At 40.6% G+C, this 18,066-nt stretch overlaps 2 protein-coding genes across 12 annotated transcripts in view; both read left to right on the top strand.

Moving 5' to 3' along the window:
* ARMC8 (armadillo repeat containing 8) overlaps nucleotides 1–13,022 on the top strand; it is an 85,531-nt gene extending 72,509 nt beyond the window's left edge. For 9 of the 10 annotated variants that reach the window (XM_064457169.1, XM_064457164.1, XM_064457172.1 and 6 more), the window contains 7 exons: nucleotides 1,729–1,821; nucleotides 2,297–2,446; nucleotides 4,197–4,292; nucleotides 6,576–6,671; nucleotides 7,161–7,233; nucleotides 8,475–8,568; nucleotides 10,447–13,022. In XM_064457169.1, coding sequence (XP_064313239.1) covers nucleotides 1,729–1,821; nucleotides 2,297–2,446; nucleotides 4,197–4,292; nucleotides 6,576–6,671; nucleotides 7,161–7,233; nucleotides 8,475–8,568; nucleotides 10,447–10,480 — 636 coding nt within the window. In that variant the 3' untranslated portion in view covers nucleotides 10,481–13,022. Of the gene's footprint in view, nucleotides 1–1,728; nucleotides 1,822–2,296; nucleotides 2,447–3,018; nucleotides 3,182–4,196; nucleotides 4,293–6,575; nucleotides 6,672–7,160; nucleotides 7,234–8,474; nucleotides 8,569–10,446 lie in introns of those variants that run through there. The other variant, XR_010373837.1, reaches the window with a different exon arrangement.
* Nucleotides 13,023–14,507: 1,485 nt separating this feature from the next.
* Nucleotides 14,508–18,066, top strand: part of VPS8 (VPS8 subunit of CORVET complex) — a 95,727-nt gene continuing 92,168 nt past the window's right edge. The window contains exons 1-2 of one of the 2 annotated variants that reach the window (XM_064457151.1): nucleotides 14,508–14,607; nucleotides 14,874–14,999. The gene's annotated coding sequence lies outside the window, so the exon portion shown is untranslated. Of the gene's footprint in view, nucleotides 14,608–14,873; nucleotides 15,000–18,066 lie in introns of those variants that run through there. The other variant, XM_064457152.1, reaches the window with a different exon arrangement.

The following is an 18,066-nucleotide window of genomic DNA, read 5'->3' as shown; positions in this document are numbered from 1 at the left end:
CACACATATCAATACTTAATAGCACTGGAACAATTCCTGAAGTCTTAAATATTTTTAGCCTCAGAAAACATTTGCAAGATCATGGTGTATGTGGGCTCCTGCGGGGCACTTTGGATTACTTTGTGTTGATCAATTGATCTTGGTGGTTTTAGTCCGGCCTGCAAGACACAAAATGAGCTGAAGTAATGCCAAGCAAAGTTCACTGGCCCATGGGCTTTCACGTTTGTACTGCAGGTCATAGTCAGTCTAGTGTTTCCACTTAAATTGAAGTACTGAATTTTCTGTAGAGTCACATGGTTCATGTAAAAAACATAATTTCCAAAAGAAAATACTGCTTATGCAAAATGAAGGAATAATTAGAAATGTTAGATTTGAAAGCATCTGTAAGCTATCTGATCTTTATTTGATGCATCACCTGTTTTTTTTCTACATAGTACTTTGAAAATTGTATGTAAACTACCAGTCACATAAGTAAATAAACAAAGCTGAAGTGGATATGTATTTTACCCTGTAAAAGAGCTGACTCAAAACCAATTTTGGAATGTCTTTTATCTGCTGTGGCTGTTGAGAAGTCCCTAGGACCCAGCCAGCGACCGGGCCTGGGGAGAAGTCACTGGCAGCTTATTGCAGTGCTCAAGGGCTTGTGACCAGGTGAACTCTGGCACAAACCACTGCTGCCTGGTTCTGTTACGGTCTTGCTGCTATTCAGTGATACGAACCTGTTCCTACAAAGTGCAGCCTCTTCTACTAATTTCTGATGAATTCAGCTCTTGTCTGTTTTTGTTGTGTTTTTTTTTAATCCACGTAACTTCCCAAAAACTCAGATATGTTCAACTATTCACTGCCTTTTGAAGTGGTAATTTCAAGAAGAAAGGAATACCGTACAGACTAGAGCAGCATAAGCTGTTAATGAATCCTTTCAGCTCACAAGATCTTCAGAATCCTAAATAAAACTGTTAACCTTCAAATTTGGTTCAGGTTGAAAGCAGTTATTCCAAATTTAACTTTCATTACATTAATCAGTTTGAAAGAAAAGGTGCCTGTATTGCTATTTATCCTGTCATTTAAAGATGTGATGCTACAATGTTATGCTTTTCAATCTGATCATCCAGAACAGTCTTCAGTCATCTTTATTGTGCTAAAATTTTCCATTGGATTTTAGTTTGGTCTGATTACTAAATGTGAAGATTAAATGTCAAGAAAGATATCAAGTAGCTTCCATTCTCCATAACCTCTTCTAAACAATCACATATGTTCCACCTGATGCCAAAAAAGATGTGATTGCTCAAGGAAGACAGTGTTTTTGGAGAGCAGTCCCAAGCTGAAAGTTGTTGGGGGAAACATTTGCTTGTGGGTGTGGCAGATATATATATAGCATCACAGCAGTGTGTGTGTGTATATACATATATACACATGTATATGGCTGTGTATATACATGTGTACATGTACATATGAGAATAAAGCCATCTTGACCTGAGTTTTTCCATAAAAACCTACCTTTTAACATTCATTACTATAGGGTATGGCTTCGCCAGTTCACATGAGTGGACTGGACATGTAAACTCAAGAATAAGGTAAAAGCAAGACTTTTTAATATTATATTTACATTTGTATATATATATCCAACCTATATGATTCTGTGTATTCTGTGTGTCTAACTAGTCTAAGTAGTGTTTTAAAGTTCTGTGTGGTTTTTTTTTCTCCTCTTCTCCTCACTGTTCATTTTAGCCTATTTTAGAATCAGGAGCCATAGAACTTCTATGTAGTTTAACACAGAGTGAAAATCTTGCCTTGCGAGTGAACGGCATTTGGGCTTTAATGGTAAGTAGAACACTGATGAAATACTGCTTGTGATTTTGCTTCTTAAAAAGTTTGTGAATGTAACTTAAAGAACTCATCAGTTTTTATTAAAAATAACGTGGCTGAAATCTGGCTTGTCTTCCCACCTAACTAAACAAGGAAGAAAGTATCAGCCTGGAAAACTTCATCAATTAGTCTATAAAATAAAATAAAATAAACTCTACAGTTCTGATACCAGTTTGGTTGCCAAGATAATTCAGGGAAACAGTTAAGTAGTGTCAGTAGCATGCCAGGCAACAAATAAAAGCAGGTAATAACCAGGTCAGCCATAATACTGCGTGGAAATCTAATTCACTGTGCAGCAATTCCTCATAAATTATAACCTTTGCAAGATTAGTTTTAGCAGGGATATATGCTTCCAGGTAATAGTCTACTGAAAGAATAAAACCCCAAGTTTATGGTAAAAAATCAAGCAAAAAAATTCCGTCTCTTTCAGAATATGGCGTTTCAAGCGGAACAGAAGATCAAATCAGACATCTTACGAGGTCTGAGTACAGAGCAGTTATTTCAGTTGCTTTCTGATTCTGATGTAAATGTTCTGATGAAAACTTTGGGACTGCTCAGGAATCTTCTATCTACACGCCCAGTAAGTAGAGCTGCAAACATACCTTCTTCTAAAAGCTGATCAAACATGCAGACAATACAAATTAAGAATTAATCTTTTTTGTAAGACAAGTTATTTTTCTGTTTAAGATTAATGTTTGATATCTTGCTAAAACTGAGGCCTTTGCATTTAGCCAAGTATCTGTAACCAAATGTACAAATCGGTGTAAGAAAACATGTGCGAGAATTCTCTACACCCACTGAAACTTTGTAATTATTATCAAATACAGAGCTAGACAGTTACATTTAATGTTCAATTCCATTGCATTTAGCTGTCAGCAAAATTATTTTCCTAACAGTATCTCTGAAACTTATCCAGAATGACAATAAGAGGGTTGTACTGTTGAGTCAATGTGTGGAGAGGCACATATCTTAAGATACCTGTGTTTCTTCTTTCTTGACACCTGAAATATTTCTGTTCTTATCCAGCTATATAGACAGTACTGGCTTTTTGATTTTGACTGTGGGACTGTGCACTTACAAAATGCATACGTTCATTTTAGACACTGAAATAAAATGGTTTGAAAATGTAAGCCCATGAATTGTTTTTGACAGGGAGAAAGAGATATTGGTGGAGGAAAAGAAAGGGGTAATCCCCTGTGAAGAACAGAGGGAAAACATGCAGCAAACATTTGGCAAGCCAACATTTTTGTGGGGGAAAAAATCCGCGAAGCCTCTACTGTGCATTTATCACGTATTGTGTTTCTACCATAAAAAGGTCACTGCAAAAACTCTTCTGATATTTGTACTCGTTGAGTCTCAATAAGCTTCATAGAAAATTAGCTCTGTCTTAATGTGAAAAGATATTTAATAACCAGTCATTCATTAAATTCACCCTGAGCTCTGACAGCAGAGTCTCATTATCACTTAAGGTGTTCTTCATCTGAAACTATGTCCCAGCTTCACCTACTTTCTGTAGTACGTTTTATAGCCAGAACCAACCATTCTCATTCTCTACCCAAAACTCACTCCAGAATAACTCATCCAGCAGCTTTTGAAAGAAGTCTCATTATTAGCTATTTTAAGAAGTCCTACACGAATCCCTAACATCTTAAAAAATTGTAGTGTGCCTTGTGCTGGTAACTGCTGGTGGCTGTTTGCTGTCATTCTTGAGTTTTGCTATCAGTTAATCCAGTAGATTTAGTTTCATCTTTTTCTGTTACTCCTAATGATCAATTTTATTGTAGTATAGGTGTTTATAGTCTGTGATCAAATGACCTTTTTCCTAGTCAATAAGTAATGTATATGGCTTATTTCTCTGAACCCTCTCAGACTTTTGAAATGTGGCTACCAGACCTGGTCACAGTGTTCCAGTAAGAGTAGCAAATACCAGATAAGAAACCTCAGTTTTCTTACCCCTCTCTGATATCCCCCTGTTATCAGAAGAGAAGTTGTTCTTTCTAACTGCAGCATCATACTTAGAGCTTGGGTCCAGCAGGATTCAGTCTTCAGACTGGCCTCCGTGCAACTGGGAAACCAGTGTCTTTTTCTACAGGTTACAGTGAAAGCAGAACCAAGGCCCATATCGTGCTTTCTCAAACAAGAACAGGCTTCAAATGAAGAGGAGTGTTATGAAGTGTTTCTGCTGTGATAAGTTCTTCTTTTCTAGGGACCTCACTAGGAGCTAGGGTCTTTGTGCAATGTTGCTTCTCTTTACTTAGAGTAATTCAAGTAGGAATGCCCCTTCTTTGACTGGAAAGTTATGCTGATTGATTTCATCATTGCTTTGGCAGCATATAGACCATATAATGAGCACTCATGGGAAGCAAATCATGCAAGCAGTGACCCTCATTCTGGAAGGGGAGCACAATATAGAAGTCAAAGAGCAGGTACCCTTTTTTGTTTCATGTTGTCTTGGCAGAATAAAATTTAAGAAACAGCTAAGAATGCTTACTGTTCTCAACATGTCATCGTTTGGGATTATGGTGTGCTGTGAATATTTTACTGAGTTCTGTCACATTAATAACTTTAGTACCTACAAGAATTCTGCTCTTTATAATGGTTTATTACAAATAAGCTTGATTCAAATTCATAATGTTTTTTTAAATGTAGGTTTGGTAAAGAGGAGGACATTGTATGGGAGAGCAGAATTATTAAATCTAAGGCAATTGCATGGCAGAGAGGGGACAGTAGGAACAAAGGAAGAGAAAGAAGCCAGTATTTCACACTGGGGAAAGCGTCATGGTTATATGCTCCTATAGCAGCCATTGGAGCAGTCAGTAATGAAGAGTACCATCGTCGCCTGCCTTGCTACAGTCATACATGTTCTGTTGGGGGATGTGGTAACTCAGCTGTTCTTTGGCGCCTGTAGGAGCCAGCAGCCATTAGAGGAGAGACACTAACAGGGAGAAGAGTGTGCTGGTATAGCCCAGGAAGAAGTGGGGAAGGACATGCCCTGACAAAACTTAGGAAAAGCAGTATGCAGGAGGAAAGGGAGAATGAAAGAGGAGATGGCCAGCAGGGGAAATCATCCCTGACTTGGTGGCAGCATAACAGGTCAACTTTACAGGGATACCTGCTGCGGGGGAGCTAAAGAGACAGCAAGAGGATAGATGGGCAGAATCTGGCTGATTAACTCTTGTGACATACAAGACTGTCAATTGGAGAACCCTGTTTCTTCCTCATATAGGGCATGTGGTGATGAAGAATGGGGGCAGCGAGAAGCTGTGGGAGATTCCAGAGGGTTGCTTTGGCTTAGGATGGATATTGGTAGCAAACAGCATGGCAAATAAGTGTAAAATTACAGCTAAATCCAGGCTGGTCTAAATCTCTGCTTAGTGAAGAATGGACTGAAAGAAAACAGGCCTTATGTGGCTATTTAAGTGTAAAATTAGCAAAAAAAACCAACAACAAAAACCCAAACCAACAAAACAAAAAACTCAAACCAAAACAAACAAAAAACCCAAAAGACTCCTCATAGGTAGCAAGTCTAGTGATACCATGGTTCTGAAACAGTGAGGATTAACCAGTTCTGTCTTTCTAAGTTGTTCTTCCAGGAAAAGCTCCAGTGACAAGAATGGACTTCATTGCAATAGAAGGTTTTTTACTTTGCCAAGTGTCTTAGACTTATTCTGGAGGAGAATTGGTGTACCTGAGAAACACTCTTGGAAAGGGCTGGTGGGCTAGGGTTGAATATAACTTTTAGGGTTTGGGGCCTTTATACATAGAGCACTTTTTTTGTCCCTGTGGTGTGATCAGTAACTTGCTTTTATTTCAGAATTAAGTCATAAATCCAATGCTGCCTATCTGCACACAAGGGCCCATACCTCTAGCAGGGCAGTGCTTACCTCTATCACTGACTGGCTCATCAGTATGTAATTAGCAGCTTGGAAGTAATAAATCCCTGCAACTGCTGACATTAATGCAGTGTGGCTTAGACGCAGGCATCACACAAGTGCTGATCATTCTCTGGTGTCCTCCTATAGTCGTCCCTGCATGTCTGGAAAAGGTAGTTAAGTTCTTCCACAGCTGTCTGGGACAGAATTTGTAGAGCATCTCTGGTGCCCCCTGAGGACCAGGAAAGCTGCCTCTGCAAGTCTGAATGCCATATGGCAGCATGGGCCTAGTTGATTCAAGGTTATTCTGCAGGATGGCTTCTCTAATTTGCAGGAGATAACCAGGTGCGTTAATAGTTTGAGCCATCTCTGCAGGTAAGATGTGTAATTAGACTTGTTGAAAAAAATATTATTACTCTGCTAGATCAGCAGACAGATCTCTGTCTTTCCTTTTCCTGCTTGCAGAACTAGATGGATATGGTTTTCTTGAGCCACTGATAAAGAATAGACTGCTTTATTTTCCAATGTGTTTAATCTTTTCTATATGCTGCATATTTCTATGAGAGAGTTAACATTTTACTCATTGAAATTAATTAGTGAATGTTGCTTTTTATTTTAAGATGGTGATGACTGGGTATTTTTGCCAGGGCTGTTCAGCCACAACAGTTAACTTTTTGGCATTGGTCCCGGATGTAAGCAAGCTGGAAACTCCAGATTAAAGATGTTAAAACTAATTAAAGAAATTGTTTGTCAGGAGTTCAAAGCTGTCAGGAAAACTGTATAAATCATAGGATGTGAACTGTGGTCAAATAGCTTAAGAATGTTTCTCTCTTTCAGACATTATGTATACTTGCCAATATAGCAGATGGAACGACAGCGAAAGAACTGATAATGACCAATGATGACATCCTGCAGAAAATCAAATACTACATGGTATGGGGAATTTCTCTTAAAGGTTTTATGTTGGTCTTTTGCAGGAATGAAAAGAGGGTACTTTCAGCATTTTGTCATGTAAATTATTCAGTATCATGTGCTTAACTTTCATATACCCAGTTGTGTTTAAGAAATCATGTGGTGCAGTTCTGTATGGCAGAGGTGTATTGAGGATCTGATTAACGGAAAATCCAGTTGTTATTTGCCATAAGAATGTTACAAAGACTTAAGCAATGCCTGTAACAGATCTACATCAAAAACGTTTCATGATCTCGGACAAGGCATATCTTGTAGACCTGAACAAATATTTGGAAGGGATTGAATGCTACTCAAGTGCCATATGTTATGGCACTATCTTCAAGAGAAGAAGTAGATGAGAATTAGTCCCAAATTTGCTGTCTTATTTATTACAAGATGCATGCAAAAATGTAAGCGTAAGAGTTTCTGAATTTATTCTTCTAAACTTGAATACTATTTTTCTGTGTTTAGAGTCATTCAAATGCTAAACTTCAGCTTGCTGCCATGTTCTGTATATCTAATCTCATATGGAATGAAGAAGAAGGTAAGAAAGCCTCGTTATTAATGCATATACAACTTACTATCCTGATCAAAAGGCTAATGTCGCATAGTAATCAATATTTGCAGTGCACAGCACAGGGGGGATCCAAGGCATAAAGGGACACATTGTTGTAGGTATAACATGGAATAAGTGGTCAAGAGGACATTAAGCAAAGTGTAGAGATCTGTTCTGGGGCAGAAAGGGGAGACACAAGAAGAGCGTGTCAAAAATAGGAGTTGATGAGAGTAACACTGTGGGAGGTTTCCACCTGTAGTATTTCTGTAAAATCTGAAAATAACTGGAATGAAAGAGAATCCTACTAAGAGAGCTTCAAGTCTTAAGGAGGCTGTGGAAGTCTGTTGGAGGAAACAGGTTCACTGGAGAGGATAAATAGATTAGAAAGGGGATTTGTTGCAAAGAAATTTTCCCCAGCATGGATGGCTTGAATGGGTTGGGTGGTGATACTCTGAAACCAGTCAAAGGACTTGTGGGTGGAACTGTAAGGCATTCGGTGAGAAGAGTCATAGCCTGGAACAATGGAAGGTAACCAGGAGGGAGCTAAAGGATGCTGCTGCACGTAAAAATATATGTGTTTGTGTTGCGGGGTGCAGAGGGCAGATAGAGGCAGCAGCATGGAGCTGGCAAGGGAAGGACTGGTGGGAGGTGGTGTGCTTTGAGGAATGGTGGGCCTGGGAGGAGGACTTTACAGACCCTCAAGTTGACCATCCTGCTCTTCAGCAAAGAAATCAATGTGTCTACTTGGTTTGGGGATTTTTCCCTACTGTATAACTTACTCCACATCTCTCCTATCACAGAACTTCATTCAGCGTGTGACATTTGGCTGTGCTCCTGGTGGCTTTCTGCTCATTGTACTGGCATTACACATTGCTGCAAGTCAGACTCGGAAACACACCACCAGTTAAATGTTCTCTGCATCCAAATCAGAGAGATAAAAATAAACCAAGTGAAGTTAAGCTTCTCACTTTAGGATTAAATGTGCTTGGATTTTTGCCTTCAAAATTTTCTTTTCTTTAAACATATGTACACGGAGTACAAAAAAAAGAAACTAGAGCTCCCTTGGGAAGTAGCCACCGCTGAGAGAGTTTTTCCCGTGTTTTGGTGTTTTCTAACTAAACTGTGTTTCATACCCCTCCTTTAAGCTGGTTTCTGCTACCACTCCTTGCTTCTGTTCTCCAGATATTTTTTTTTGGTGGTATTCCCAACAATGTGATTTATTATTGTAGGTTCACAAGAACGCCAAGATAAACTACGAGACATGGGAATAGTAGATATTCTACATAAATTGAGTCAGTCATCAGATCCAAATCTGTGTGACAAGTGAGTATAAAGAAAAATCCAAAAAGAAGATTAGAGGGAAATCTTTGCTTTGTATTAGAAAAGTATATATATTTTTGTATATATATTTTTTAATCTTTTGATTATAGAAAAATTCCCCAGAAAAACTGCCTGTCATTGCACTGACGGTACATAAAGAAATTGTGATGAACACTTAGAGCAGGTTTCGTATTGCTTAGGAGTAACAAATTTTACTGAAGTTCTCAACAGTATAAAATAACTACACTTAAGATCATCTAAACTAGTGAAGGGTCCTCTCTGAAATATCACTGATGCACAAATATTTGTGTAAACCTTGGACTACTAACAAAGTTCCAGAGGATTGGAACAATGGTAAACCACCACATAACACTATGAATTAAAACGATAACACAGGATTACCACTGCTGTTAATCTCTATTAAATTATTTTAAACTAATTAAGCTCAACAGTAGCTTTTCACACATCTGTTCTGTACTCATAGTATCTACACAGATCGTCTAGCTTCTTCACAAACTCATATAACCAAAATAGCTAATGACAGTTTCTGGGTTTTTATGTTAACTTCTTGCAATTATCCCACGTACAGTTAGTAACAACCCATATTTCTTTCATGAACTAAAGGAGATGATCTGATTTTTGGAAGAGGTCATACACAGGCGACAACTCAAAACTGTGCAGTGTTTTAAAATGCATAAAATTTGGGTTTCTTGTTTTTATGAAAGATATTCCACTGTTCGTAGACATCTTTGTAATAAAGTTAAGATTCCTCTGTTTATCACCTTCAATACTGACGTTTTGGCACAGATTTTAATCAGGAGCATATAGATATCAAGAAGCAGGTACACAGAAAATTTTGGAAAAGGTAAATAGCGTTTTCAAACAGTGAGAAATAAGAATAAAATTTACACCAGTAAAAATACTTTCTGGTAAATGGGTCTTGCTTGTCAACACTTAAGCCTTAGTTTTAAGAGACAGGGAGCTGATTGTGCTTGGCGCTGTTGCAAGTCACTGCCCTCCTGGTTTTTCTGGCCACCTGCTCCCATTGTTTACCCTATCCCAACTCTGCCTTATCAGCCTTCTTGATGAGCTGATACGACTTGTGAACGTAGCAGGAAACTTGGAAGTAAAAAAAATTCTTCTGGGTCGCTGAGTTGTATTGGATCTTGGAAAAGTCTGTTGAGGTCATGACAGCATGGTTGTGAGGTGTGGGGGAGAAAGGAAGAGCAGAGCTTCTCACTTGAGGTAGTAGGAAACACTGAATTAGCTGAAGTGATGATGAAACTAACCCTAGACTTCTGGGAGGCTTTTTTTTCTTATCTAACATTGTGCAACATTTTTTTTTACATAAATTCCAGTATTACAATGGCTGTTGCTTCTTTTCTCCCTCTCATCTCATTGTATGTTTTTGGTAGGGCCAGTATTCCTGACAGGACTAATGTGCTTCTAGTATGTTCTGAGTTATGACACCTCTGTCATTTCTGAGCTCAAAGACCTGCTTTTCATGGTACATTGGTATTACAGAAGAATAATTGCTCTTCACAATTATTGCTCTTAAGGGTTTTTTTTTATAGGGTGTATTGATAATGAGGTTTAGTATACATCTTAAGCCCCACCGTACTTGAAAGTTGCTCAGTTTATGCTGAGCATCTAATATACTTGGTTAGATCATCTTATTTTTAGATGCAAGGTTACAGCCCACACAGAGTATGTCTGCACCATGGGCTAGACTCTTCCAAAGTGAGGGAGCCAGCCACTCAGCTTCCTTTTACCTCATTCATTCATCCTCCCTCTCTTGCTGGCACAATGCCGTCTTGTACATAAAGCTGTTGATGGTAAAGCCAAACCCCAGTAATTAACAGGTTGTTCCTTTTATTGCAGGGCGAAGACAGCACTCCAGCAGTATCTTGCATGATCAAAGACTAACTGAATCTATGGACACCCCTCATGTCTACTTAAGGAATAGCAGGAGATACTCCTGACTCCTTATATTTGCACAAGTCACCTTGGGCTGCATTTTTCTCAGGTGCAGGGAGCTGCTTTGCAGAAACAGTTTAAATGATCAGGTCTCCAGTGCACTTGAGAATTTTCTTGAGGTAGTTTCTTTACTCAGAGGACTCTTGGGGGGTTGTTTTGGTTTTTTGTTTTGGTTTTTTTTTTCCCTGAGCTACCTGGACTTTCAGATAGAACAATCAGTCATCAGTTTCCTTTTGGGCCTACAATTTTCTGCTTTTGCTGCAGCCTGCGTGTGTGTGGATATGTGTGGGTGTGCTCGAGTGTGTGGGTGTGCTTGGGTGACTGTGTGTGGGTGTGATACCTCAATTTTGGTTTTCCTTTTTTTTGTGTGAAAATCTTTTTCTACAGGTTTTCAAGGGTTAACCATTGTTTGCTGTACGAATACTTCAATGAATTATATACAGTTTGAATGAAATGTTATTTAAAAAAAAACCAAACTGTTGTATCCCATAAAGTTTATTTTGAATTTTGAACAGATGAATGTTTTTAAGTAAAATATATGCATTTCTGAACTTCAGCTTAACTTACATTATATTTTGTTTTTAAAGAGAAAAATAGAGGGAGACAGTAGACTCCAAATTATAAGCAGCGCATTCTGTACTGACAAGGTCCAAGAGTTTTTTATCACCATACAAGGTCACCTGGTACTGATGACATGCTCAAATCCATGGAATGGGTCAACTGGATTCTTTGTTTTTATAAAAAAAGCTCATACTTCAGAGTTAGCATGACTGTTGGCTTTTCTAGAAAGGAACAGGTGGCTGCAGTATCAGTAGGCATAAGCTATTGCTTTAGTAGCCAAGAACTTGCTCACATAATTGCTGAAGGATTAGCTTATTTCACTGGTGATAACTATTTGCTGATCACTAATATCAATAGAGCAAACAATATGTTGCAGAAGTTATACTTTCAAGAGACCAGAAGGAGTTGGCAAGCAGTGATTAAGGGATTGCTTTTGGTTTGCATCCTTTACCTCCAGATTTAGTTAAGTGACTTACAAATTATTTCCACGAAAGGTCAGCTGGGATAGAAAAATTGGGGTTTGTGGGGTTTTTTTTGTTGGGGTTTTTTGTTTTTGTTTTTTTTTTGGTAAGCTCAGTAATGTTGCTACAGATTTGGTGTATATGTGCCAATATACACACTTGCATGGATTTGGATACCTGGATAATAAGTGATGGGATTTTACTGCATTCAGAAACCTAGATTGTCTGTGAGTTCCTGAAATTGTGCTTGTAAGTGTGGAGACAAAAATACGAGTACAAATTAAGACGACTGTGTAAGGTTAGGCTGGGATATGAGACCCCAGTGTCTTCACAGTCAAATATGCATAGAAACAAATGAGGGTAGCAAGGAACTCTCCTTCAGGTAGTTTAGGGTTCTTGCTTTCTTCCTGGGTCTACTTTCTGATTTCAGTTTAGACCATGGTTTTAATAGACAGAATCTCCAAACACTATATTTGCATAGTACTAACAGGCACGCTAAAGATTGCAGCTGATGTCTTAAACCAAATCTTTCTTTTGTTACACTGAACTTCAGGAAGGCTGCAGCAAGAAGAGAGGTCTGTAACTTTGCTAACCAATTTTGACACGTATCTTAAACTTGTATTTCTAATCAGAAGGTCAAATTGTGATAGCCTTACTTTTTTTGCCAAGGTAACTACTTGTGTCAGAAAATGTGACCACAGTTTGGCCTGCAGTTTGAATGTGCTATGTATCAGATAACTGTTATCACTTGGTTGCAAAGGAGAATATATACATTTCATGTAACTTCTTCCACTCTTGAAAGACAAATAAAAGTGAGCACCTGACACTTTTCCCCCAGGCATTGCAGTAAGTGACTGGCAGTTTTTTAATGTCCTTCTGCAAGTTTTTCATTATGGACTTTGGGGGCTGAACGAAAGGAAAAGTAAAAATATGTGAGAACTTGATAAATATCAGCACCTCAGAAGTGAAGTCTTATTTATAAAATTTAATCAAATATATTTTTGAGCTGAGAAAAAAGTTCTGAGGCAGATATTGTAAATGCAGAACTCTACAGTGTGCATCTGACTTCTAAATTTGCACTCCTGCTGTGTAGGTTTAGGAGCTCAAGTTCTTACATATCTCTTCTCATCCTCCCCAATTCATGTTTCTAAAAGCAAATCTGAGTTTGATTCTATAAAACGTCAGTGCCTAAGGGCATTCAGAAAAGAGGTGAGTAAGTATCTCTGTACATGTCTTGAGGTGGTTTCCTAAAATTCTACCAGAAAAAAACCTAAAAAACAATGCTCAGACAATCTCGTTGTTGCATGAGAACAGTTGACATTTTCCACAGATGTTGGTAGGATAAACTGTTGGATGAGAACATTTTTACATTCAGTTAAGCTTTGTGAATAATTTTTGATGTTGCTATAGGTATGTACAAAAAGAAGAATACTGTAAATAAAAAGAACTTTACCAGAACATCTAGATTTTTCTCAGCTTCATGGAGAAATCTCAGCTTTCTGTGCCAGCTATTCTACAGACTCGCTGTTGCTAGCCTGAGATTCACAGTGGGAACAAGGAACAAACCTGTTCACTGGTAGGCCAGATCTGTACCAACTTTATTTAGGTAGCAGCATCTTGTAAATTACAGTGTTGCTTGCGGAACCAAAGCAAGTATAGAGTTTGTCTGGACATAGTACAAATCACCAGGATTTCTGCTGTTCTTGTGCCATTTCTCTTTTGAAAACCATCCTAATGAATTTTGATAAGTATGTCCCATCTTCATATCTACCAGTGATGGTAGTTCTTCTCTCAAAGGTTATGTGTGTCAAAAAGTGAATAGTTCTGCATGGAGATTCACATGCTAGTTGTCAGACAAGTGGTACACTTGGTTGCTCCCCACCAGCTCTGGTCCACATTTGAAGTAGTCTCTCCCACACAGAAAGTCAAATGAGACCTGGAATTTGGCTGTTATTCCAATCACAGATTTGCACTGTAATATTGAAATAAGCTAAATGACTTGCTTAAAAGCATCTTGTGCTAGGATATTCTTCAGGCTACAGGCTGTAGCCATTGCAGTAGATGCTGCACCTCCATGAAACTGCTGAAGCAGTGGCACAACAGACAGAATAATTATTGAGGTGCATGAGATTAGATTCCTGAAGACTAGAAAAAGGGTTTAACAGGCCAGTCTTTGGTAATCCTAAAATGTAAGTTCATGGTAAGTGTAAACATGCAAAATTTCAGTGGTGGTTAAAACCATCGGGACTTTACTGGAGACTTATTTCTACGGGGAGTTGCTGGGGACATCCAGGGGTGCAGTTTGCTCTGCTGAGCTGGTGCTGGAGGCAGGGGAACCCCTGCCAATGCTCAGCCCCGCCATGTTCCCTGGAGGCACTGGACAGTGTCCACTTGGGTTGCCTGGGGAACTAGGGAAGTTGATGTGCCAAAAGCCGGATCCTCAACCAGGAGGGACTTTGACAAGCCAGAGGACCAGGCCACCAGATGTTTTGTGCTGCATGACAAGAAGCAGCACCCCCACCACAGTTTGCACCTGGAGCCCAGTGACCCCAGGCATGGGAATGGACAGGGTGAGCAGCAGCCCTGCCCAAATGGGCATCACCCCTGTGGCATGCTGGGCACAGGCACTGTGTGCTCACTGCAAATAAGATAAAAACCCAACCAACCTTCAGAACTTGAGCTGGTGCATGTGGAGTGGGGCCAGCAGTTTATCCCCTCTGCTTTGTGCTGGGGAGGTTCTGTCTGGATCCTGCACCCTGTTTTGGGCCCCTAATTTGGGAGGGATGGGGAAAACAAGCCAGGGAGCATGTGGTGGGCTGGGGGCACAGGGCCTGCAGTAGGGAGCTGGGCAGGTTTGGCAGGCAAAGAGGAGGCAGAGAGGCTCCAGCTGCTGCTGCTTGAAAGGGAGTAACAGAGGAGAAGGAGCTGAACTTCCTGGCTGCAGCGGACACTGGGAAGGGAGTGGGGCGAGCTGGGCTGCCGCTCCGCCCCGAGTTACCACGGCTGCCATAGCAGCGTTGGGGTGCTGCCAGCCACTGCGCAGGTACTGCCAAGCCCTGGCCAGGGCCACTTCCTTTCTGCCACCCTCACGGAGTGAGGAGGGACAGGCTGCTGCATCTCTAAAAGTGAGCAGTGATTCGGGCCCTGCAGCAGCACCTCACCTCTATGAAAAGCGTGCAAGCAGAGCTGTGTCCAGGCATTGGGCACTGCTGAGTTGATCCCATTCCCTTCAACAGGGCAGGGATGCTGCTGAGGCACTATGTCCTGGCTGGAGGAACAAAGATGGGTAAAAAGCTTTCTGTGGTGCAGGTTGGCCAGCAGTTGGATTCATATAATTAGAGGACATCTGCAGTGCTTTGCACCTGGGACTGCTGCTCAAAGGACCCTTGTTTCTGCAGAAGGATGGCTGCAAAGAAAAAGGAGTTAGTACTGCAGGTCAGTAGGAGCTAGGCTTTTAAAATATCTTTTAAACTCAGTAAGCACAAAGGATGAAGTTCAGTCTTGGGCTATCTCAGATTCTGCTGGCAAAGCCCTGCCTACTGTGAGGTCCTTGTGGTGGAAAAGCATTCCTGAAGGCAGGTAGGAAGCATGGGAAAACAAGGCAAGTCAAATCTGTCCTCCAAAGTTAGTGCTATGGGGTGCAGAGGGATGTTGCTACGGGGCTGCAGGTTACGTTTCAGAGCTGTTATTTGCTGGCACAGGCTTGGCTGCTTTCAAAGATAAAAATGCATCTGTGGTTCATGGGACAATTGTTCAGAAGACATTTAGAAGTAGGGAACTAGGGAAGGGGGGATTTCTCCTGAATGTCAAGTGTCAAGTGTTGCTGAGCATTTCTGACCACGTCATGCATTTAGAAAGATTGCTGTAAAGGTGGAAAAGGTAGGAGGTACGAGAAAAACTGAAAGGATGAAAAACCTATTTCACAATGATGTGTAGAGGATTTTTTCCCTATTTACACTGTGCAAGTGACCTAATGATGCATTATAACTACCTGCAGAGGGGAAAGAGGGTTTCTGAGATCAGTTCAATATGTAAAAACATTGGAAAACCTGAAGTATATTATGAAGGCCTCCTTCAAATTTTGAAACAAATTTAGTCTTCACAAGAGAGGAATACTGAAGGAGATGATGGGCTCTATAACCTTGTTTATTCACTGTTAAAATTGAAAAGCATGGAGTGAAAATGTGAACATTTGTATAAGAGAAAGAGGATCACTTTATTAAGGTAAAAATGGTTTCTACTGTTGCTTGTCCAACTGCATTCCTGTGTGATGGGGAAAATAATATCAACCAGACTTTGCACCTTTAGCAACTAAGGGAAAGCTGGGTCTAGATCTGCAAAAATGTGATTGTTCACATACGCAGATGAAAGCTGAACCTCATGTAGGACATGATATGATGTCCAAGAAAAGTTCTGGTTATATTAGAGAAAAGCCAAGTCCTAGCAGCTTCAGGGCATCCAAATCAGCAAGCACTTTGAAGGGTGCTGGCATTACTTTCCGAGTCCATCACTTGAACTTACAGCTGAACTCATTATCACAAATTATTATCATAAATCATTTGAACTCACCAGCATTCTGTGAAACACTCTGATGGTGGTCCTAGCACTGGTGATAACTTAATTCTGCAAGTGTTCTCTGAAAAAATGAGGCCTGGGATCATGTGCTAAACAGGAGAGCAGACGGAGGTGTTTGAACAACTCCCCGTTCTCTGAGTGAGGCGGGGTCCTAGAGAAACTGTACTTTATGACCTCCAGTGATGTCTCTGAAAATCTGTAAGAGGCCATTTAATTTGCACTGGAGTTTCCATTCTTGGAATTCTTGACTTTGCAATTTTAGCAGTCCTTCAATGCATGCTGGTGTTAATTATTGTAAAATAGCTGGCTTTGTTGCAACTTACTATCTTCCAGTGTAGACTAAATGTAGTTGGGATTAATGATACCAACTGAAAAAGTTATTAGGTATCTTCATTGTTCAGGATGAACAAAACCAGATCTTATATTTCTCAAGAAGCCTTTTTTGTTTGTTTGTTAACTTATTGTGTTTTTCTAAGTACATACTGAGGGGCAAGTCCTGTAAGATGGGGAAGATGATAAAGATATTTTCCATTCTAATAACAGTATTGGAAGTTTGGGATAATAGAATGCATGGAATTGTCTAGGGTATCCTTGGCTGGGTAAGTCCCTGAGCAACCTGATCTAACACTGAGCTTTGAGCAGGGGATTAGACTAAGGACTCCACAGATCCTTTCCAACCTATGTTGTTCACTGTGTTTTGGATGTCTTCAGTAGTCAGTAATCCAGGTAAGGACATACTTGGCTCAGACCACCCTCTAGTGCCCAGACATCATGAAAGCTGTGTATTTACTACTTTATTTTATCAAGACTGAAACGTCTTAATGAAGTAGTACAACTTATATGCAGGCAAGGTGAGAAACTGCTGGTGGAGAATCATCTGGCTTATAAAACATGATAAGGACTGTGTCTGAAATAGGTGTGAGGAAAGGAGGATGTGTGCTGGAGATGAGCATGTTGAAGCAGCACTCTGAATGCTTCAGGTCAGTCCATACCACCACCTCGCTGTTGCTTCTGAGCACCATGCTGGCTCTGATAGGAGGTCCCCACTGAGCTGGGACCTAGTGGGTGTCAGTATGCATGTGGCTCTCCTCCAAGTCTGTGCTTCTTGTGCTGTGATCCAGGCAGCCTGCAGAGAACCAGTCCAGTCAGTTATCTGCCAGTGGCTCTTAACTGCTTAGCTGCTAGCCTGTGTTAAAATATCATTACATATCAGACTTCCACTTAAGTGAAAGCAAAGGAGCTCTTCGTGTTTCTTCTATAGCAGGAGAGCTGCAGTAGGGAGCTCAGGGACCCTCATTCCTGCTGCCTGCTGCTCTTCCCGGTACCCACACACATGCAGGGCTATACAGTAAGCCAAGGCACAGGAGGAACATCTGGAGCCCTTCACTACTCTCAGATCTTGCTGCATGGCCCCTCAAGGAGTTGTGTTTCCATAAAAGCAGGAGAGTGCCAGGAAAAACCTGAGGTTGTACAGGTGTTTCACAGGCCTTCCCTCTTGTGCCATATATGACACAGCCTGGTAGGTTCAGCTAGGGCTCTGGTCAGTCAGCCAGAGCCCTCACAAGATGCAGTGGTCCACATCCCCAGTCACCCCCCAGAACAACTCTTTGTCTCTCTGCAAACTGAGTCTGGAGTCCCCAGGCAGCCAGACTGTTCAAGTAGCTGCTGCCACTTAAACAGGGGAAGGCTTGCTCTTGGCTAGATGCTGCTAGCCTTTCCATTTGCGTTTCCTTGGTTCTTGTGAGAGAATGTGAGGCCTGCTGATAGGTGTCTCAGAGCTGGCATCCGGTAGTAGCAAGAGCATGTGGGAAGGAATGGGAGTTTGGGAGTGAGGATATCTGACTTCAGCTGTTTTTTTCTCAGAGGTCTTCCACCCATGGGTCTAGCACAGCTTGGCCCTGCCCAGCTGGTCAGAGGTGAGGATTAC

The sequence above is a fragment of the Phalacrocorax carbo genome, chromosome 7 (genome assembly GCF_963921805.1).
Source record: "Phalacrocorax carbo chromosome 7, bPhaCar2.1, whole genome shotgun sequence".
NCBI classification, from domain to species: Eukaryota; Metazoa; Chordata; class Aves; order Suliformes; family Phalacrocoracidae; genus Phalacrocorax; species Phalacrocorax carbo.
Note: the sequence above shows the minus strand (reverse complement) of the source record. Positions and strands in the feature narration are given on the sequence as shown.